The sequence below is a fragment of the Panthera leo genome, chromosome B4 (assembly GCF_018350215.1).
Source record: "Panthera leo isolate Ple1 chromosome B4, P.leo_Ple1_pat1.1, whole genome shotgun sequence".
Taxonomy (NCBI): domain Eukaryota; kingdom Metazoa; phylum Chordata; class Mammalia; order Carnivora; family Felidae; genus Panthera; species Panthera leo.
The window spans coordinates 5,617,634-5,640,718 of NC_056685.1; the positions used below are offsets into that span (position 1 = coordinate 5,617,634).

At 44.8% G+C, this 23,085-nt stretch overlaps 1 protein-coding gene across 1 annotated transcript in view; it reads right to left on the bottom strand.

Moving 5' to 3' along the window:
* Window positions 1–300: 300 nt before the first annotated feature.
* PRKCQ (protein kinase C theta) overlaps window positions 301–23,085 on the bottom strand; it is a 186,046-nt gene continuing 163,261 nt past the window's right edge. The window contains 4 exon segments of the mRNA XM_042944801.1: window positions 301–1,020; window positions 3,767–3,895; window positions 11,903–11,940; window positions 11,943–12,090. Coding sequence (XP_042800735.1) covers window positions 865–1,020; window positions 3,767–3,895; window positions 11,903–11,940; window positions 11,943–12,090 — 471 coding nt within the window. The 3' untranslated portion in view covers window positions 301–864.

Sequence of the window (23,085 nt, forward strand, 5' to 3'; positions counted from 1 at the left end):
ATAAGAGATTGGTTTTCTTTTCTCTTGGAAGCACTATGCCCTTCTTGTTACAGCGTGAAAAGGATTGTAGTGAGTGGCTTCCACAATATTGAAATCAGCTGAGAGTGGGTGGATGGGGTGGTTCCACTGGCAGGAGTAAATGAGTCTATGTTGGCCTCTAAGTGTAATATCTATGTTGATAAGATAGCCAGAGTAGGTGTTTTATTAAACCACCTCAGCGACATGATCTCTTTTCACTTTCCGTTTTCCTCTTTCCCAAGAATTCCATGGCTAATCAGAATGAATGGATTTGTAAATCTCAAGTTACAAGCTATGTTTATTGTGAAGAATTCCCATAAAAACCTACCCAGGGCTTCCCCCATCACCATTTACACTTCCCCAGACGTGAACAGAATAAAACGGGTCACTGGCTACTTGTCTGTGGCTGAATGAAGCCCGCTCTCCCACCAGGCGACGCGCTGTTTCGGTCTCCAGAAGCCCGTGCTCACTGTGCCCCCTTCCGTCATCAAGTATTACACCGATCAGCCGTTGGTGCCCACGCGAAGAGCCACAGTTTAGGGCAGTGTTAAGTTTTCAGATCTTTCACAGTGCGGAGGAGAACCCTCGTTCCAGTAAATAACTATGGTTAGTGATGACCTAACATCAGGGGTGGCCGCAGGAGAGGACGGGAGAGACACCGAAGGGCGTTGTAATGAGTGGAGCTGGGTTCTGCTGCAGATACAGAGTCAGTGGGGAGCTCGAAGGTCTCAGCCGGTGTTATTGAGTGTTTCTTTTCTTTTCCAAGGTGAAAAGGAATCCAAGGAGTGTCACTTGAACCAGTTCGCAGAGAGAAGGCAAAGTCCCTCGTGTGTCAGGGGAAGTGGTTCAGGATATCAACCTCTCCATCCCCGGGTTGATGAAGGAAAAGTTTCTGAACATATTCTGGTCCATACTGTTGATGAGGGTTCTGTCAGCAAATGATAGCCGGGGCTTCTCATTTAAGAACTCTTTGTCGAAATTGCTGCAGTCGTACGGTGATTTCTTGATCAGAGTTCAAGGGAGGGAGGAACAAAAGGAAGAAAATCAGCCACTGAATTAATTATCTTTCTCTTTGTTATCTAGGCTGTCACGGGTACATGACACTGCATGCTATCCGCATTGCAGATGAACTGAAGTAACATTTATAGATGGTCATAGGTGGATTCATGGAACATTCCTAAGATCCCGAGGCATTAGCTTGTCAATAGTACACTTAGATTCATGTAAAGGAATTTCATTATATACATCCAAGTAGGGTCTCGATTCTGGTTAATAGTTTACCTGAACCAGGATTGGCCACTTCTCAAAAAGAGGCGGGGCCAGATATGACCTGTATCCTTTTAGTCTTTAGGGGGTAGCTGAGGGGGAAGAGGGGAGGGCTGGAGGATGGGAGTGGAGGGAAGGAGTTTTACAGATTATATATTCCTGTTCTTACATCAATATCCTTCACTACTGCTGGCTTCTCCACCCATGTTAATTTTATCATTAACCATCTTGGACCGTCTTCCATAGATCGATGGGGACAAACTCCCCTCGAGCCACCTAGCTCACCGGTGCCCGTGAGAAAAAAAAAAAAAAAAAGAAGGTAAAAACAAACACCTATTTATGAACACTGCTTAGTATGGTGTATAGTTCAGTTTTTTTTTTTTTAAATGATCAAAAGTCACCCTTATATATATGAGCATAACTAAAAGTCAGAGACTCTCCCTCCCCTCAAGGGGGCCCCGGGCTGGTGAAGCCAATGGCCTGTGGCCTCTGCCTACAGACAGCTGCTTGGACAACAGGTCAGGGAAATTCCTTCCTACTGGCAGAACTGGGAATTGTCCTGTAGGGAGTGTAGATCAAAAGTCTGATTTTTAGATGGACACTATCAAGTCAATTGTAATGTACTGCGAAAGTTGAGGCATGAGTTACATTGTTCTGATGCGTGAAACTAGGTAAAAAAAAAATCATTTTAGCACAAATTATTAACCCACGTATTAGGGATGGTGCTGGTCCAAACAGTAAGTGCTAGAGACCAGCCTGTGGAACCCTTAGCGCGTCCCCAGAGCTTGGGACAATGGTGTGTCCTAGGAACACACTCACTTCGTCCTCCCCGCTCCTGATGAATAGCAGTAGCTGTTTTCTAGAGCGAGGCACTCTGCTTCGGGATCCACGAGCCTGTGCCATTTCCACGCAAGAGACGGTAGAGATCGTTTATATCCATACTGACCAGGGACGGGTACAGCTGGCATATCTATCATTTGTCTTACCCTTTAAAACAACTATTTATTGAGGGGCGCCTGGGTGGCTGAGGTGGTCACACATCCCACTTTGGCTCAGGTCATGATCTCACGGTGCGTGGGTGCGGGCCCCGTGTCGGAATCTGTGCTGACAGCTCGGAGCCTGGAGCCTGCTTCCCATTCTGGGTCTCCCTCTCTCTGTCCCTCCCCCACTTCCTCTCACAAGCAAATAAAAACATTTAAAAATTAAAACAAAACAAAACACTCATGTCTTGGCAAAATGTCACCACTGGTAAAAGCCAGGCAAAGTGCTGGGGCGCCTGAGTGGCTCAGTCGGTTGAGATCCAACTTCGGCTCAGGTCATGATCTGGTGGTTCGTGGGTTCGAGCCCCGCGTCGGGGCTCTGTGCTGACAGCTCGGAGCCTGGAGCCTGCTTTGGATTCTGTGCCTCCCTCCCTGTCTGCCCCTCCCCTGCTCACACACTCTCTCTCTCTCAAAAACAAACAAACATTAAAAAAATTTAAAAAAAACCCAAAAACTATTTATTGTAAAAACTGTAGTAAAATATACCTAACCTAAAAGTGACCATCTGAATGATTTTTAGGAGTATGGTTCAGTGGCTGTGTGCAGTCACGCTTACCAACATCTGTCTGCAGACCTTTTTCATTTTAACTGCACTTTACTTTTTTGTAAGTTTACTTATTTTTAGAGCGTGTGCGTGCATGTGAGTGGGGGAGGGGCAGCGAGGGAGAGAGAGAATCCCAAGCAGGGTCCGAGCTGTCAGTGCAGACCCTGACCTGGGGCTTCACACGGGGCCCGATCTCATGAACCGTGAAATCATGACCTGAACCGTAATAGAGAGTTGGACGCTTAACCCACTGAGCCCCCGGGGCGTCCCTTCTTTACTTTGTCTTCGCTTTATGGTGGTTCTGCACATGGACAGGTCATTGTGCCTTTTCTCATGGAAGTTAGTGACTTTCACTAGTGAGCATACACCTGGGAATTTAGAGACTTGTCTCTTCCTCAGCCCCAATGTACTTTTTCCTTAAACCAAGTAACACTGAACGATTGCCGTTAGGGAATATAGTTAACGTGAACCAGTTGCAAACGTCAGGCAAATTTTAATAAATAGCCACGGAAAAGAGGGTTGCAAGATCCCCCGCATACACGTTTGGGTCACAGAATCTGTGACCGTGGGGCACGGATGCATCCTGTGCAAAAGCGCCGTATCTCATCAGAGAGCCACCTGGCACATGCAGGTTACGTCTGAGGCATGCGCCCAGGAATTCATTTTTCATGCAGGTACATTTTCATCGCACAGGTTAGATATTGCAAAACAAGAGTAACATCCCCCCTGCACCCCATCCCCCCCCACTCCCAGCCAGGTAACCTGAATTACGGTTAAGGAAGCACTTTCCTCCAAGAACTGCACCCCGGAGGGAAGGTAGGGGCTCAAGCAGGGGTGAGGGGCAGGCAGGCAGCCCGGGAGCCGAGCTGGAACCAAATGGTCCTGGGAGGGTCCTTACCACTTTAGGCCGGAACGGTGGGTCAATCTCCTTCCTTTCAAGCTCTTCCCAGTTGATCTCCCGGAACAAAGGATGCTGGCGGATGTCTCCCCTCACTCCTAGTCTCTTTTCAGGTTCCCTCACGAAGAGCTGAGAAGCGGCAGAAAGAAAACAGTTACTTCCCAGGGGACCAGCCGGTTAGCCTCAGACGAGGCTGCATTTCATAGTGTGTGAGGCTCAAGTCATGGGGATTTGACTCCACGAGGTAAAGACTGCTTTTTAAGGCTTTTCTAACCCGATTTTTCCACTCTCGAGTATCAACTGTTGTCTCCAAACTGGTGACAGCACTCTCCCTCAAATGAGCCTTCTGAATATTCCAGGGTCTGGGTTTTTGCTCCCTTGCTCCTGGCCCTAGAAATGCAGTCTCTTGAGTGATATAGACCAGTTTTGAAATCAGCTTTGCCTTGTATTGTTTACGGGACCTCTGGCAAGTTGCAGGAGTCTGAGTCTGTGTCCTCCCCTGTAAAGTGAATGAGGTATCCTTCCCGCAGGGCGGTTCTGTGCGTGAGATGAAATCACACACACACACACGCACACACATGTGCACACGCACGTATGCAGTGATTCGTGGTCTGTAAAACCCAACAACAGAGAATAAGTGATCAATTTATTTGTTGCTGGGTTGACCCCCCATTAATTGACTTTGATTTCCTACAAAGCTGCCTTCAAAGGATAACAGTGTTGCTTTGATGATATCCTACAAACTAGTCCCTGACGGCTGACGGTCAGCTTTGGATAAGGCGTCTGAGTAGTGAGAATCATTTCTGCTTCCTGCAAACCCGCTGGTAAAGTAATACTTAATTCAAATCCTCTCTAATGACCTCTGGTCTGTTACAGATATATTTTCTTCTTTGCACTGTTCCTTCTCCTGTTACTATGAGGTCACGCTGAACCTTGGCCAGGACAGGAAAGGAGCTCGGCAACTCTTCAAACTCCAACACAACGGGTCAAGGGCAGTACAGAATAGGAGAGTCCAAACACGAGACCTGGGGAGTCACGGGTCCCAAGTGCCTGAAATAGTTACCCCTTTTTATCCCGCAGCTCGATGTTTGTTTATAGAGTAACTTCTAGCTGTAGGGTGTTCATAAGGACACCGTGGGGTCTCTGAATCAGGGATATTCCACGAGGCTCTGGCAGGACCGGACCTCCGGTAACAACTAAATTACAGAGATCTCTTGCTTTTATCTCTTGTAAGAATAGCCAGTCTATGTGTTTCCAAACACTGCCTTACTTATATTACCTTCCTACTTGAAAATCTTCAAAGGCTCTACCGAAAGGCCCCCAAAAAACCCAAAACCAAAAGAAGAAAAAAAACACAACGTGCGGTAGCAAAGTGGAGATTTTTTTCTTCTTTTTAAAAATCGGGATAATCTTTTTAAAAGTCCAGGTGGAATACCCATGTAACCAGCTAGTGCAGCCACACGGTCAGCTGCCCCACTTTACCATACGGTGGCGGCTGAGGTCTCTCGATGGAAACTTGATGTTCCAAAGCTCCGTTAGAAAACCACCAACATGAGGCTGTCACCCAAGAGACTTCCTACCCACGTGGCCTTGTGCAAGTTTTCCACGTCTCCATTTCCTCCCCTGGAGAATGCAGGGTGAGGCAAGGTCATCTCTATGCCCTGGTGAGTCCTAACATCCTCTGAGCCTGGCTGGTCATCCCAGGCTCTCTGTGGCCTCTGCGGACACACATCCTTCTGTCCCCACTGTAACCCTCTCTTCTGTCCAGACATGTCTACTCAGTGAATATGCCACCTGCCTTTCCCACCTCTGTCCTTCGCTATGGACATCTCCATCTCGTGAGGAGATACGTCTCCCCACGTTTTGCCATTTCCTTCACCTCAGCTTTCAATCCCAGCCCATCACTCAGGGTTCAGCTTATGCCCCTTCTTCTTTGTGAAGCTTTCTTTGACTCCCTCAACTCCTGGTGAGCCCTCCCTGCCCTTCAACTCATACTCATTGTCATATGGTCGGTTCCGTGACTTATTCCAACCAGCGTTGAGAGTCAGGAGTAGTGCCAGATGCCTCCGCCGTATCGGCCTGACTTTGAAGACAGATTCTAAAAGCAGAGATCACTGTCCCAATCGTCAGTTAAGGACACGGGGGCTCAGAGTAGCTAAATAACTTGCTCAAGATCACAGGTCTAGCCAGGGGTAGAGCCCAAATTATAAACAGCCTCTTTAGTCTCTCCTCTGGGCTCCGTAGGACATCTGAATATCTTCCCTTCGTTAAAGAAGGTATCTATCTGTCTATCATTTTTAATAGTATTTTGTTAACGTTTTTATTTTTGAGAGAGAGAGAGAGAGAGAGGCAGAGAGAGGGAGACACAGAATCCAAAGCAGGTTCCAGGCTCTGAGCTGTCAGCAAGAGCCCGACGCGGGGCTCCAACTCAGGAACGAATGAGATCATGACCTGAGCCAAAGTCAGATGCTCAACCGACTGAGCCACCCGGTTGCCCCAAGAGTATTTTTAAGAGTATTTTTTTTTTAGTAGAGTGTAAGCTATGGAGGGCAAACACCACTTATGTTTCTCTTTCTTACAGAACCTAGCACAGTGCTGTGCACAAAGTAGATGCACGATAAATGTTTGTTAAATAAGTGAGCAAGTTGTCTTTCTACTTTATTACATGCAGACCATAGATCTTCAGTCCTCACCTTCTGCCAGAATCTTGTCTTCAGCATATATAACGGCACATAGAAAAGGCACCAAGTTCACAGTAATAGACTTGAACACCAATGTAGGCCAACAGATGGAAAAGCAGACTGATTCTTTAGAAGCAGAGGGAATAAGTGACTTCCCTAGAAACGATCATCACACCTTACTGGCCCCTACTTTTTAAGGACGTTTTCATGAAACAAGAGAGAGAAGGTGGGAGTGTCTCTAGCTCACGTAGTTATAATGAAAGGCTTTACTGAATACAGTGAGAAGTAATTGCCCTATGCCAAGCGCAGACCATGCTGTTTCCTGTTGGATTTTTCCAGGACCATGTGTCGTTTGTACCTAGAGCATCCTGACAGAGCCTTCTGAGACCGACCCATGTACCTGCGAAATTTAAAAAAATATACTTTCAAAGATAAAATATGTAATGAGAATATAACATGACCTCATGTTCGAGACTCAGATTTCTTTCCCGTCCTGCACAAGAGTGAGTTACTGTCTTCTGTCCCCTGCATCAAAGCACGCCCCCCCCCCCCCTTCCAGGTCTGGTGACCTTGCAGGAGGCCGTCGGCTCTGTGCTGGAGAACTGCACCAAGGGACTCCGTGTTCATGAAGAAAGACTTGCTTTTGTTCATAGAAGCTGTCAGAGGGCGGTTTACATTAACAGGAAACAGCACACCTCGTACACGAATGGCCAGGATGTAGCTGTCGTTTGTTTGAATTTACTCGACTGTCTGGGCTGGGGAGCCGTGCTGGGCGGCTGAGGAGGGCCACCAGCGCTTAGCCCCTGTCCCTGGAGAGGGGTCTTCTCCCCTCTTCATTCCCTGCGCAGATACATCTTTCTACAGAAGGGAGAGGTGCTTCTGTTTGGGATCTTTCGTTTTCCGCCCGTTTCCAAACAAATGGACAGGACATCCCGGATGAATACATGAGGGAGAAAGGGGTGTTTCTTTTCAAGACTCAACTGAACAGCGGTGTCCCAGTTGCAATTCATGATGCAGCACGGCCTCTTCTGCGCAGTTGTTCAGTACACTACCTGCATCTATGTGCTGTGAGGACTAAAGGGAATAGAGAGTGATATTGATGCAGCTGTTGTAACAGATTCCTTTTTTTTTTTTTTTAGAGGACTCATTACTTCTGGGTTTTACATTATAATTCTCTACAGGAAGTTTCTCAGAAATGATGCTACCTTTGATTTTTGCAGAAAACGGAACTCAAGGATGAGGGGGGCAGTGGGACCAAAGTTATAGAGCAAACCAGGAGGAGAGATGGAACTAGAAGCCGTGTTCTTGTCAGCAAATTGCACGAGGAAACTAATTTTTATCAGCCTTACTTCTAGAACATGGCAGAGGACTACCTTCCTTGTGGGGCAAGGAGATGGAATTTTTACCAACACCTATGGGAAAGGATAAGCCCGGTCTCCTCCACGTGGATCTAAGACCTCTTTCGCCAACGAGTCCCACTCTCTCCCACTTTTTATTCTTACCTGTCTTGGTTTCTGCTCTGTTCAGCCAGATTTATTTCCTATTCTTCTAGCAAATCTTTTTCCCGCTATTGAAAGTGCACATGATTTTGGTTTTGGTATTTGCTGGCATTAACCCTTAGATTTTATTTTGTTCTTAAACTTTTTATTTTGAAACAATCACAGCGTCTTAGTCTTCTTGGGCTGCTACGACAAAATGACACGGACTGAGTGGTGCCTTAAACAACAGACATTTAATTTTCACAGTTCTGGAGTCTGGAAGTCCAAGATCAAGGTGCCTGTGTGGGCACTTTCTGGCGAGGACCCTCTTTTTGGTGGGTAGGTGGCCGCCTTCTTGCTGTGTCCTCACATGGCCTTCCTCTGGTGCATGTATTTGGAGGGGGGGATAGCTCTCTCTTCCTCTTTTTATAAGGGCACTCGTCCACTGTGGTGACCCCACCCCGATTATGTCATCTCTGCCTCATTATGTCCCAAAGGCCTCATCATTTTGGGGGTTAGGGCTTCAACATAGGATTTGGGGCCGGCACATTCAGTCCATACATATCAATTCACAGGATGTTAAAAGCTAGTACAGGTGTCCCGTGTCCCTGTCACCTAGCTTCCCCTAATGCCTACGTCTTTTATAATTATAGAACGACACCAAAAGCAGGAGGCCAGCATTGATACAATGTGTGTGTCTAGTTCTCTGTCATTTTATCCCATGCATAGATTTGGGTAACGGCCGTGCACACAAGGTACAGACCCGTCCTGTCAACAGAAAGCTGTCCCTTGGGATCCCCCTCTACAGTCGCTGTCCTGCCTCCACTCTCCCCAGCCCCCACTGCCACTAATCTGATTTCCATCTCCACGCTGCCCTTTGGAGAAGGTTACACAAGTGGACTCACAGTATGTGACCCTTGGAGACTGGCCTTTTTTCACTCCGCACAACACCCTTGCGATCCACCCAGGTGGTTTTGTAGATCGATAACCGTTCCTTCCTTTTTCTTGCTGAGTAATATTCCTTGTATGTGTCTTGTCATCTTTCCTCTCTACCTGGAACTGATCCTTCTTCCCACGCCGTCTCTCTCTCCTGTGAAAAACCGTCACTTCCAGCATTTACTTCTGATGAACTCCACCTGGCCCCGTGACTCCTTCACCCTCCCTCCTGGCCGTGAGCCCCCCCACATCCCGAGGCGGCACTGGGTTTGGAAGCATAGCTGTTGAGCTTTCGCGGAACATCAAGGGGTAAAGGTGGATCGCCTCCAGGCAGCCCCCGAGCTGTTTCCTTATTCCCTTCTGGGGGGTTTCGTTGGCCCAGGCCTTTTCAGTGCACCCCCACACTACGAGACTGAAGCGTGTCCCCTCAAAAGTCACACATCGAAGCCCTGCCCCCCATGCGAGTGAACTTGCAGGAAACAAGTAATTACGGTTAAATGAGGTCATGTGGGTGGGAGCCCGATCCAATAGGATTAGAGTCCTTATAAGAGGAAACAGCAGAGAGCTCTTCGCCCGTGTGTGAGTGAAGATGCGGCAAGGAGGCACCTGTCTGCAAGGCAGGAAGAAAGCCTTCGCCAGAAACCGACCTTGCTGGACCTTGCCTTTGGACTCCCAGCCTCCGGAACTGTAAGTAAATTTGTTGGGTGAGCCCCTCAGTCTGTGATATTTTGTTACAGCAGCTGGAGCCAACTAATCATACCTCACCTTGAGCCCACGTGGCCAGTCCGTGTACAACCCAAGCAGCAACTGTAACAATGTCTCAACTTGCCTTTGCGTAAAGCAACACTGCTTCCATCCGAATCCTGACAATTTTTACTGTTGTCATCTTCTTAACTGGTTAATTTTGAAATCAGCTTTCATTTTATAGGTGTGTTGTTCAGTCATTGGAAGTGTGTTTAATGGGTCATTCCGAGAGTTTTCTAGGTTTGTGCTTTCTTTGGATAACAGAAACAGAAAGCTGAGTTGAAGTGGCTCAGACTTGCAATGCAGTTGCCTCAGCATCTCAGACTCTGGACAAGTTGTCGTATTAGAGCAGGAGAAGTAGGTGCCCTTTAAATCCAGGTAGTTCATGAGAAAAAAGTAGACTTGTGAAACAAGATGGGCCTGGTAATTGTTTTTAGATTTAAAATCCACCGGGGCGCCTGGGTGGCTCAGTCAGTTAAGCGTCCAACTTCGGCTTGGGTCATGATCTCACTGTTTGTGGGTTCAAGCCCCGCGTCGGGCTCTGTGCTGACAGCTCAGAGCCTGGAGACTGCTTCGGATTCTGGGTCTCCCTCTGTCTCTGCCCCTCCCCTGCTCATGCTCTCTCTCTCTCTCTCTCTCTCTTTCTCTCTCCCTCTCTCTCTCTCTCTCTCTCTCAAAAATAAATAAATGTTAAAAAAAAAACGCTTAAAATCCACCAAGAGCTTCTAATGTTGAAAGGTCTTACTCTTTGCTCCCCCCCTTTCAATATAAAGACAGCAAGACTGAAAATTATTTTCCTAAATGATTTTTAAAGCCAGCTGAGATAGGAGATGCCCAAATTCAAAACACCTGTGTTCTTGGTCCACTTTTTTTAGATTTGTTCACTTCCTGATCACCTCGGTGTATCTCCTTGATCCAAAAAGTTGCTGGGACAGCTCAGTGAGTGCTGGTCGTTGTCATTATATGTAAGAGCACATTGCACTACCGTGACTTATTTTTTGTACTCACACTGTGGGTGTTAATTTGCGTCCTCAACAGAAGGAAACCAGGACTCTGCCTATAACCCCAATCTTTAATGATGGCTCTCAGGTGCTGCTTAGGTCTCTTCATTGGCTTTCCCTGGGAGCTCCTGGTTCATGGCAAGTGATTCTTAGAGCCCGGTTTCCATCTGTAACACACTCAGTTCTCCCCTGAGCCTGGACCGTCGTGGACCGGGGTGTGAGTCTTGCTTTGATAGCGAATTCTGCAGGGATGGTGACAGTCTGAATTCTGAGTTACAGGGTGAAAGATGCATCAGTGTTTCCAGTGGACATGGGAAGGGGAGGTGATCTGCAGCATTTTAAATACTGCTGAAGGGGCCCTCTCAGGCAGTGAGCAGTGAGGGTCTCTGTGAGATGGAATGCTGTGAAATGGAGTCTGGTATAGAATCTAGGCCAGGGAACGGACTAAACACATGGCCTGTGTGTCAAGGGCTTTGGCCAAAAACATCCCCGGTGACCAGTTCTTACTTCCAAAAGACCTACTAGGATGTCTCACAGAAGTTCTGGCTTTCACAAACCACCAGACTCCAAGCATGAAGCCACCCAGCCATTAAAGAACAACGGTTTCTCCTTCTTACTCCTCTGTCCTCTCCCTGCTTTAAACCTGGTCTGGTCTGCAGCAGAGACCCAAGAGCTGGAGAGGAAGAGAACAGGACACAGTTGGCCACAACATGACCACATTCCCTTCTCCCAAAGTGAGTGGCCACCAGCCCCGAATCTGACCGGAGAAGAGGGATTAAAAGTCTTGGCTTTAGAGGTCTGGTTGACTTGCTGACTTCTTTCACGGGCTGAACAGTTTTACCTTCTCAACTGAGACCGTGTTTTATGGCCTAGGGGTGATGTGAGGTTTGTGTTTGGCTGAAGAGTTGTGCATTCTGTCCAGGTGGGAAGGGGAAGATGAACTGGCCTGAGGAGGCTTAATGGGCATAATGGGAAACCAAAGGCTGAGTTTTAAGCTACAAACTGGGCTTGTCAGTGGGCCAATTTCCTCTCAAAGTCAGGGTTTCAAGAGTCATGGAACTGGTTCCTGGGCATTTCTTATGTAAACCAGGCACATGAACGTTTATCTTCTCATTTTGGTATCTAAGGTCCATCCTACTGGTGCCTCAGTTGAAATACATAGTGAGAATCCCATTTAAATCCAGTTCAAGATGACTATTGTTTACCACGTATAAATCAGAACCTAGAAATGAATGGGAGAACCGATCAGAATACCCAATACTAATTCTACAGAGTCTCCTTGGCTTCACTTCTTACCTTCACCAAAAGATCCTTCGCCTCTTTCTCAAGCCATCGGGGTAAAAGGGATTGTCCATGCGGATGGAGTGGAAAAGCTCCTCTTCATCTTGCCCGTGGAAAGGTGACTGCCCAATCAGCATCTCATAGAGGAGAACACCGAAGGACCACCAGTCAACAGAATGGTTGTATTTCTGGCCCAGCAAGATCTGTGTGACCAAGAGGCAGAGGCATAATTAATGAACACGAGGTGGATGAGCGAAAACCCTGCTTGAACTTTTCAAGGCCACTTAGTAAATAGTCGATGGCGATGACAGTATGTGGTTTTAACACCGATCACACTGAAAACTGTAGCTTTTGAGATGCTGACGGCAGAAATGAGTGAACAGTGCCCAAACTGAGCAAACAGTTTTTGGTTTTAATGTCTCCTTCCCCTGTGGCCTTAAGAGCAACCACTGGCCTGTGCCGTTAGCCTTCCTTTTCCCCTGTGATGTGAGGACTTGGGTAGTCGATTCAGACCTAAGAAAGCTGGTGTGTGTGTGTGTGTGTGTGTGTGTGTATGTATGCTGTTCTGTGACTAAACCAAACCCACGTGTTTTACTGAAGTCTGTCCTGAGACTTTGCATAAACTTTCAGTAGGTAATCACACCTCCAAAGAGGTCATCTCCCTAAATCCATCCTGTAAAGCCTCTCTGGCCACAGTTGTACAACTAAGGTGTCCCATCTGTGGTCGCCATTACAGAGTCAGAATTAGTGAGTGTGCTGAGAGAGACCAGGATAGCAGACTTCAGTTCCAGAAATTCTCTCTCTTAGAGTGATGTGCAGCTTAACAGCAGTGCTTTGAGTAGAACTGGTCTGGTCTGTCCTTTAGGGAAGTGGATTTAAAGTCTGGGATCTCACCTAACTTTTATTTTTCTAAAAAAGATTAAGCAGGGGAGAGGCAGAGAAAGGGGTAGGGGAGAGAATCAAGCAGGCTCTGCACTGTCAGCACAGAGCCTGACCAGGGTGGGGTGGGGTGGGGGGGGGGGCCCTCACACTCACAAACCACGAGATCATGACCTAAGTTGAAACCCAGAGTTGGATGCTTAACCAACTGAGCCACCCAGGCGCCCTCCACCTAACATTTTAAAAAGATTTCTACCCTTTCATCCATCTACTCTCCTGGCAGAAAAGACTGTATTCTGGGCTTTCAGTGGCTTCCTTGTTGAATGTTGAAAGGTAGAGAGTGTACCTGTGACTCTTGTCATCCTAGCAAACCAAGCTGTGACATTTTCCAGTGCCATGCGTGAGGTCCATCAGTGGCTGAATGGATAAGCGATATGATCTATACATACAGCGGAATATTATTCAGCCTTAAAACAGAATGAAATCCTGACACGTGATCCAACCTAGATAAACCTTGAGGACATTGTGCCAAATGAAAGAAGCCAGACTTGAAAAGACAAATACTGTATGAATTCACTTGTATGAGGTCCCTAGAGGTGTCTGATTTATAAGGACAGAAAGTGGGACAGTGGTTGCTGAGGGTTTGGGGAAAATGGGTGGTTGTTGAATGGCTATAGAGTTTCAGTTGTGCCTGATTAAAAAAAAAAAATTCCAGAGATTCGTTGCACAACAATGCGAATATACTTAACACGACTGAATAACACTCTTAGAATGGTTAGATAGTATATTTCATGGTATGTATATTTTACAATGAAAACCAGTACCTAGTAGGAACACAATAACAATTTGTTAAATGGCGAAGAGAAGAAAACCCTTGTGTCTCATGCCTGCTGCTCCCAGGATGGGGGTGGGGACAAGATGCTTTATTACCAAAATGGAGAAGTGAGGATAGTATTGAAGCGCTAAATTAAAAAGCGAGGCTGGGACCCTCTGGGGATGGCCATCGTTTCCACGCTGGCTGCATTTTAAGACCTAGCTCAGTCCCCTGTGTGTGAGCACATACACATAAACACACAGGTCATTTTACTATTAGCGGTCTCCATTTGAAATGGAATGTCTTCTTACGTGGGCCTGTGGAATATATGGTACAGTTGCAGCAATGGCGGCCTTAGGAAAGAAAAACGATGTTACATTCTAGACATTCTAGCGTTTGTAGTAAAGCTGCATGTCTCGATGCTGGTGATCCTTTGATACAGTGGGCTAGTGTGCATGTCTGCTGCCTCTGAACGCCACCCCACTCCAGGTCTGTCCTTGGGGAATGAGCTACATGTGGTCTGAGGCTTGGGAATATGGTAGAAGTATCTCCCAACACAAGAGTTGATAAACCACAACGAACCCGTGATGGCCATACAAAATGTTGTGGGTTCTACTTCTGGCTTAGTCCCCCTAATGTATAGTTTGGGGCAGATTCCTTCACCCTCTCTGGGTCTCATTTGTTAAAAAAAAGCGGTGATAACATCTGGCTGACTTACTACTGGGTTATCGTGCGAATCCAGTGAAAAGCAGGGAACATGCAGGGCTTTGTCCTATGGAAATGACTGCATGTTCTACGATAACTATCCATCTTGATCAACTGGCACCCGTTGGTGAAAATAAAGATCAAGTTGCAAACAGAATTTTGCAATCTGCCACTGACTTCCAGCATACAACTGCTAGCCAGTATCTTTAATAAAGTTAACTTCAAAGTTTAGAGAAGATGGATTATTCCTTAGGGAAAAGTTTAAAAGTAGATACAGAGAGAGTGATAAAGATGTACACACACACACACACACACACACACACACACACACACACACACATCTCCGTTTAGGTGAATTTGCCTCAAATGGGGACTGGTTCACACACAATTCCCAAGTTCTGTCACAAGGGGGAGCCCAAAGCAACCAGAAACTGCTCTGAGCATCCTGTCTTTCTAAACTTCATTTGGAAGGACAGATGAAAAGAAATTTGGAGGACAGGAGGCAGCTGTGGTGGAAATTAAGTCTTCTAGTGCTAGGTGATGTTCATAAAGAATTCCTCGTAAGTTAGGAAGAAGCAAAATGCAGAGTGACATTGCCTGAACAGAAAATTTGCAGAAGTATGCTGACACGTGTTAGGTATCTGTGTCTTATTTATAAGAATTCCTGAGGTAGGTCCTGGGACCCCTGTTTAATAAAGGACAGGGATTGGACTTCAGGAGGTTGCTGTCTTATTTAAGATCTAGTTAGGGAGCTGAAGCTATGTTCTGAACCCTGCTCCTTGGGAGATTTTTGCTACATAATGTTCCTTTTATCTTTAATGTCCCATGGATTAAATCTCAACCTAACAAGGTCATGCTCACACTGTCTACATTTCTAAAGAAACTGGTAGGGAAACACTGGCTGAAGCAGCCCCTTTTTCTGTCTCAACCCCTGCTGCCTTTTTAAAAATATTTATTTTGAGAGAGAGAGAATGAGCAGGGGAGAGGCAGTGAAACAGAGAGAGAGAGAGAGAGAGAGAGAGAGAGAGAGAGAGAGCACATGAGCGTCCCAAACAGATTCCGTAGCACAGATCCCAACAGGACTCGATCTCACAAACTGTGAGATCATGACCTGAGCCAAAATCAAGAGTTGGATGCTTAACTGACTGAACCACCCAGGTGCCCTTGTTTCAGCCCCTGCTGCCTTCGTATGGCCTCATCCTCTTTTGTCCTGTTCCCTCCCCCCATCTTTACTCAAATAATTCAGATACTAAAGACGTTGCCACTTTATGTCAGAGTCTCTCTCTCCAACGGTGAAAGTTATCATCGGCAACTGCATCTTCCTGGTACAGCTAGTGAGTTACATCTCTATAAAGCTCACTGTGTTGGTGTGTGGTCATAGTTTACTAGGTGACCAGCCAGTCCCTTTATAGTGTTGGTCCCCAAGTGACTCCTGGTCTCTCCAGGGAGCTGCTTCCATGTATTGGAATCCCACATGGAATTACTAAGTGGCTTAGCGAGTAGGGTATTTAACTGTTTCCCTAGTCTTGTCAAAATGGGCTTGGACCTCCGGTTACATGTTAGACCCCTGGTCCTACAACTGGAAGACACAGGGAGCCACTGAGTTTCATGTCTTAGGAGACATGGAGTGGGGACATTCCCCGGCTGTGGGGAGTGCGGTATTTTTGTGCATCATTCCTGAGGCCACTCTGAAGTGCATTTACTTCTGTAATTCGGGTTCTCCCATCAAGAGATACTGGCATCTGCCAGGTGGGCTCCATGGCCCTTGTCCTGCTCTGTGCTCCTGTGTGTTTCTAATGACTTGCCTGGTCTCACTGGCTTTCTGTTTGCCACAGAGTCCCTTCCCTAGAGATAACAACCGAATACATATAAAACCAGTACTAAGCAGCATATACTTAGAAACACAATAAGGGAAAGTTAAATTATTAAGGCTCGGAGGCAGGAGAGCACAATTTTTTTTTATAAATATTTTTTTAAGTTTATTTTTGAGAGACAGATGCAAACACATAAGAAAATGGCAGCAGAGAGGTCTCTCTTGCTCTCAGTACAAGTTCTTGGTCACCTACATTATAAGGAAGCTAAAAGAGTGTCATTAGTTATGACAAGAACTTAGCTAAAAAAAGGTCAGATGTATCAAAGACCTTGTTTTGAATTACGGAATGATTTGAATTACAACCTCCATTGTCAACAACGAACCTTGCCTAAAATACGTATTGTAAAGTCTAAGTGATACTGTGCCTTTGTGAGCTATCCTTTCCAACTATGATGGCCAGTGAAACCAAGAAGTAAAAAGCTAATCAGACCTTTGAATCTGAGTCCTAGAGTGTTCAACCAAGATCTTAAGTTATTTAATCTCATTATTTGAACAAAGCATAAACTATCAATAAACAATAAAATTTAGTTACTTAAAATAATTGCAGGGGTGCTGGGTGGCTCAGTCAGTTAAGTGTCTGACTTCGGCTCAGGTCATGATCTCACAGTTCATGAGTTCAAGCCTTGTGTCGGGCTCTGTGCTGGCCGCTCAGAGCCTGGAGCCTGCTTCGGATCCTGTGTCTCCCTCTCTCTCTCTGCTCCTTCCCTGCTCATGCTCTCTCTCTCTCTTTCAAAAATATTTAAAAATTTTTTTTAAAAATTGTATATTTTGTTTTAATTTCAACCTGACTGTATCCTTCTATATGCATATTTTATAATATACAGACTATATTAGTTGGCAATAGTGTGTGAGATTCATATACAATATACATATACTGAGGATGCTTTTTTTTTTTTTAACTAATGAGGGAGCATCTCTTACAAAAATTTGGAACTATGTAGAAGGTAAACTGGCAGTTGGATGGTGACAAAGAGGAAAGCCAGAGGGTGTCCCCAGCGTCCAGACAAGAGCTGCTCAGGGCCTGGAGTAGGGTAGCGGAGGAAGTGGGGGAAGGAACTGGAGAAGCATTGGGGGTCCAACCAAAGGGACTCACTTAGAGAATCAAGGAATAATCAAGGGTGATTCTTAATGCAGTCACAAGATCAGGGAGGGGAAAGAATAGATGTCTCTGAGGGCTATATCTAGAACTTCTTGGTGTTTGGATGGGGGAAGGGTAAGAAGGAAAGAAAGAAAACTCAATTACTCTGGATTTCTGGTGAGGTTAGTAGGTGGATGAGTGTGTGATTTACTAAGAAAGAGATGAAGGGAAAGGGGGTGGTGGGCGGAGCAGGTTCAACAGAGAAAGTGAGTTGGAGACCTGTTAGGTTTGAATGGCCTGTGACCGCAGAAGCAAGAAGTTTGGGCTGGCCATATTGATCTTGGAGTTATAACCATAGTCTTAAATTAATTATTGCTCATGGAGAATGTATAGTAAGAAGACAGCATGGTGGAAGGTGAGAGACAGAAGATGCAGAGAGAGAAGTCAGTCGCTAACACTAAATTCTGGAAGATGCAGAAGCAGACAGGAAGGTCAAAGGCCATAATTTCTGGTTGACCAGTGGCCAGTCTTGCATTTAAACAAGGTTCAGTCAGACATAGGGTATCAGAATGGATACAAAAACAAGACCCATCTATTTGCTGTCTACAAGAGACTCATTTTAGACCTGAGGACACCTTCAGATTGAAAGTGAGGGGATGGAGAACTATTTATCATGCTACTGGAAGCCAAAAGAAAGCTGGCGTAGCCATACCTATATCAGACAAACTAGACTTTAAATTAAAGGCTGTAACAAGAGATGAAGAAGGGCATTATATAATAATTACAGGGTCTATCCATCAGGAAGAGCTAACAATTATAAATGTCTATGCACCGAATATGGGAGCCCCCAAATATATAAAACAATTACTCACAAACATAAGCAACCTTATTGATAAGAATGTGGTAATTGCAGGGGACTTTAACACTCCACTTACAGAAATGGATAGATCATCTAGACACACGGTCAATAAAGAAACAAGGGCCCTGAATGATACATTGGATCAGATGGACTTAACAGATATATTTAGAACTCTGCATCCCAAAGCAACAGAATATACTTTCTTCTCGAGTGCACATGGAACATTCTCCAAGATAGATGACATACTGGGTCACAAAACAGCCCTTCATAAGTATACAAGAATTGAGATCATACCATGCATACTTTCAGATCACAATGCTATGAAGCGTGAAATCAACCACAGGAAAAAGTCTGGAAAACCTCCAAAAGCATGGAGGTTAAAGAACACCCTACTAAAGAATGAATGGGTCAACCAGGCATTTAGAGAAGAGATTAAAAAATATATGGAAACAAATGAAAATGAAAATACAATAATCCAAACGCTTTCGGATGCAGCGAAGGCAGTCCTGAGAGGAAAATACATTGCAATCCAGGCCTATCTCAAGAAACAAGAAAAATCCCAAATACAGAATCTAACAGCACACCTAAAGGAAATAGAAGCAGAACAGCAAAGACAGCCTAAACCCAACAGAAGAAGAGAAATAATAAAGATCAGACCAGAAATAAACAATATAGAATCTAAAAAAACTGTAGAGCAGATCAATGAAACCAAGAGTTGGTTTTTTGAAAAAATAAAATTGATAAACCTCTAGCCAGGCTTCTCAAAAAGAAAAGGGAGATGACCCAAATAGATAAAATCATGAATGAAAATGGAATTATTACAACCAATCCCTCAGAGATACAAGCAATTATCAGGGAATACTATGAAAAATTATATGCCAACAAACTGGACAACCTGGAAGAAATGGACAAATTCCTAAACACCCACATGCTTCCAAAACTCAATCGGGAGGAAATCAAAACTTGAACAGACCCATAACGAGCGAAGAAATTGAATCAGTTATCAAAAATCTCCCAACAAATAAGAGTCCAGGACCAGATGGCTTCCCAGGGGAGTTCTACCAGACATTTAAAGCAGAGATAATACCTATCCTTCTCAAGCTATTCCAAGAAATAGAAAGGGAAGGAAAACTTCCAGACTCATTCTATGAAGCCAGTATTACTTTGATTCCTAAACCAGACAGAGACCCAGTAAAAAAAGAACTACAGGCCAATATCCCTGATGAATATGGATGCAAAAATTCTCAATAAGATACTAGCAAATCGAATTCAACAGCATATAAAAAAATTATTCTCCATGATCAAGTGGGATTCATTCCTGGGATGCAGGGCTGGTTCAACATTTGCAAATCAATCAACGTGATACATCACATTAATAAAAGAAAAGATAAGAACCATATGATCCTGTCAATCGATGCAGAAAAGGCATTTGACAAAATTCAGCACCGTTTCTTAATAAAAACCCTTGAGAAAGTCGGGATAGAAGGAACATACTTAAACATCATAAAAGCCATTTATGAAAAGCCCACAGCTAACATCATCCTCAATGGGGAAAAACTGAGAGCTTTTTCCCTGAGATCAGGAACATGACAGGGATGTTCACTCTCACCGCTGTTGTTTAACATAGTGTTGGAAGTTCTAGCATCAGCAATCAGACAACAAAAGGAAATCAAAGGCATCAAAATTGGCAAAGATGAAGTTAAGCTTTCACTTTTTGCAGATGACATATTATACGTGGAAAATCTGATAGACTCCACCAGAAGTCTGCTAGAACTGATACATGAATTTAGCAAAGTTGCAGGATACAAAATCAATGTACAGAAATCAGTTGCATTCTTATACACTAATAATGAAGCAACAGAAAGACAAATAAAGAAACGGATCCCATTCACAATTGCGCCAAGAAGCATAAAAAACCTAGGAATAAATCTAACCAAAGATGTAAAAGATCTGTATGCTGAAAACGATAGAAAGCTTATGAAGGAAATTGAAGAAGATATAAAGAAATGGAAAAACATTCCGTGCTCATGGATTGGAAGAATAAATATTGTCAAAATGTCAGTACTACCCAAAGCTATCTACACATTCAATGCAATCCCAATCAAAATTGCACTGGCATTCCTCTCGAAGCTAGAACAAGCAATCCTAAAATTCATATGGAACCACAAAAGGCTCCGAGTAGCCAAAGTAATTTTGAAGAAGACCAAAGAAGGAGGCATCATAATCCCAGACTTTAGCCTCTACTACAAAGCTGTAATCATGAAGACAGCATGGTATTGGCACCAAAACAGACACATAGACCAATGGAATAGAATAGGAACCCCAGAACTAGACACACAAACGTATGGCCAACTCATCTTTGACAAAGCAGGAAAGAACATCCAATGGAAAAAAGACAATCTCTTTAACAAATGGTGCTGGGAGAACTGGACAGCAACATGCAGAAGGTTGAAACTAGACACTTTCTCACACCATTCACAAAAATAAACTCAAAATGGACAAAGGACCTGAATGTGATACAGGAAACCATCAAAACCCTAGAGGAGAAAGCAGGAAAAGACCTCTCTGACCTCAGTCGTAGCAATTTCTTACTTGAAACATCCCCAAAGGCAAGGGAATTAAAAGCAAAAATGAACTACTGGAACCTCATGAAGATAAAAAGCTTCTGCACAGCAAAGGAAACAACCAACAAAAGTAAAACGCAACCAACGGAATGGGAAAAGATATTTGCAAATGACATATAGGACAAAGGGCTAGTATCCAAAATCTAATAAAGAGCTCCCCAAACTCCACACCGGAAAAACAACCCAGTGAAGAAATGGGCAGAACACATGAATAGACACTTCTCTAAAGAAGACATCTGGATGGCCAACAGGCACATGAAAAGATGCTCAACGCCGCTCCTCATCAGGGAAATACAAATCAAAACCACACTCAGATATTACCTCACGCCAGTCAGAGTGGCCAAAATGAACAAATCAGGAGACTATAGATGCTGGAGAGGATGTGGAGAAACAGGAACCCTCTTGCACTGTTGGTGGGAATGCAAATTGGTGCAGCCACTCTGGAAAACAGTGTGGAGGTTCCTCAAAAAATTAAAAATAGACCTACCCTATGACCCAGCAGTAGCACTGCTAGGAATTCACCCAAGGGATACAGGAGTCTGATGCATAGGGGCACTTGTACCCCAATGTTTATAGCAGCACTCTCAACAATAGCCAAATTATGGAGAGAGCCTAAATGTCCATCAACTGATGAATGGATAAAGAAATTGTGGTTTATATACACAATGGAGTACTACGTGGCAATGAGAAAGAATGAAATCTGGCCCTTTGTAGCAACGTGGATGGAACTGGAGAGTGTGATGCTAAGTGAAATAAGCCAATCAGAGAAAGACAGATACCATATGTTTTCACTCTTATGTGGATTCTGAGAAACTTAACAGGAACCCGTGGGGGAGGGGAAGGAAAAAAAAAGAGGTTAGAGTGGGAGAGAGCCAAAGCATAAGAGACTCTTAAAAACTGAGAACAGGGGTGCCTGGGTGGTTCGGTCGGTTAAGCGTCCGACTTCGGCTCAGGTCACGATCTCACGGTCCGTGAATTTGAGCCCCACATCGGGCTCTGTGCTGACAGCTCAGAGCCTGGAGCCTGCTTCAGATTCTGTGTCTCCCTCTCTCTCTGCTCCTCCCCTGTTCATGCTCTGTCTCTCTCTGTCTCAAAAATAAATAAACGTTAAAAAAAAAACAACTGAGAACAAACTGAGGGTTGATGGGGGGTGGGAGGGAGGGAAGGGTGGGTGATGGCAATTGAGGAGGGCACCTTTTGGGATGAGCACTGGGTGTTGTATGGAAACGAATTTGACAATAAATTTCATATATTGAAAAAAAAAAACAAAACAAGGTTCAGTCAAAATTAAATACCAAATAAGCACAGGACAAAGCCACATATTTCTTAAACTCAGGGCACCACAATTACGCTCTTGATGACATATGTCCTAATTTTTCGCCCAGGAAATCAGAAGTCCATCCCTATCAAACCACCATCCCCCTTTATGAATTTATTAATAGTCATTCATTCATTCTTCCCATGTGAGGGGAAGTTGTATTAGCAACTTAATGCACCAATCCCTGTGCTCAGTCATTGGATATAAACGTGAATAAGAATCTATGAAAAGTGAATCTACACATGAGATCCCTTGGCACAGAACTGGACACACATTGTACCAATATCCATTCCCTGATTTTGGTGTCGTGCCATAATTATAGGAGATGTAGCCACTGGGGGAAATGGGTGGAGGGTATATATCGGTGACACTTCTGTACTATTTTTGCAACTTCTTGTGAATCTATAATGATTTCAAACTAGTACAGAGATTTTATTTTAATTTTTAAAAATTTTTTAATGTTTATTTTTGAGAGAGAGCACAAGTAGGGGAGGGGCAGAGGGAGAGGGAGACACAGAATCTGAAGCAGGCTCCAGGCTTCGAGCTGTCAGCACAGAGCCCGACATGGGGCTCAAACCTGGAGATGGTGAGATCATGACCTGAGCCAAAGTCAGACACTTAAGTGAGCCATCCAGGTGCCCCATAGTACAGAGATTTAAAAAAGTGGATCGCTTGACTTTAGAGCAATTATCCACTGGTGCGTGGAGACTGAGATAAAAAGCAATGAAGAAGGTCCAGGTGGTAAGGGGGTGTCCAACCTCCCTCAGGTGGGCAGCTGGGGAGGACTCCATAACAAGGGGGGCACATGGGTAGAGTAGGAATGATGAATGCCTTCTGAGCAAATGCCATTCTTCTAAGGGCTCAGAATATGAGAACTATACCTCTCTCTCTTTTTTTTTTTTTTAAACTTCCATAGGCTCGCCCATTTTAGACTTACAATAACATGGGACATAAATATGTCATTTGACAGAAGAGGGGTTGCGGGTCACTAGACTCTAGCAATCTCTCCAAGGTCACACAATGGCAGCTTGGAAACCACAGTTTGGGT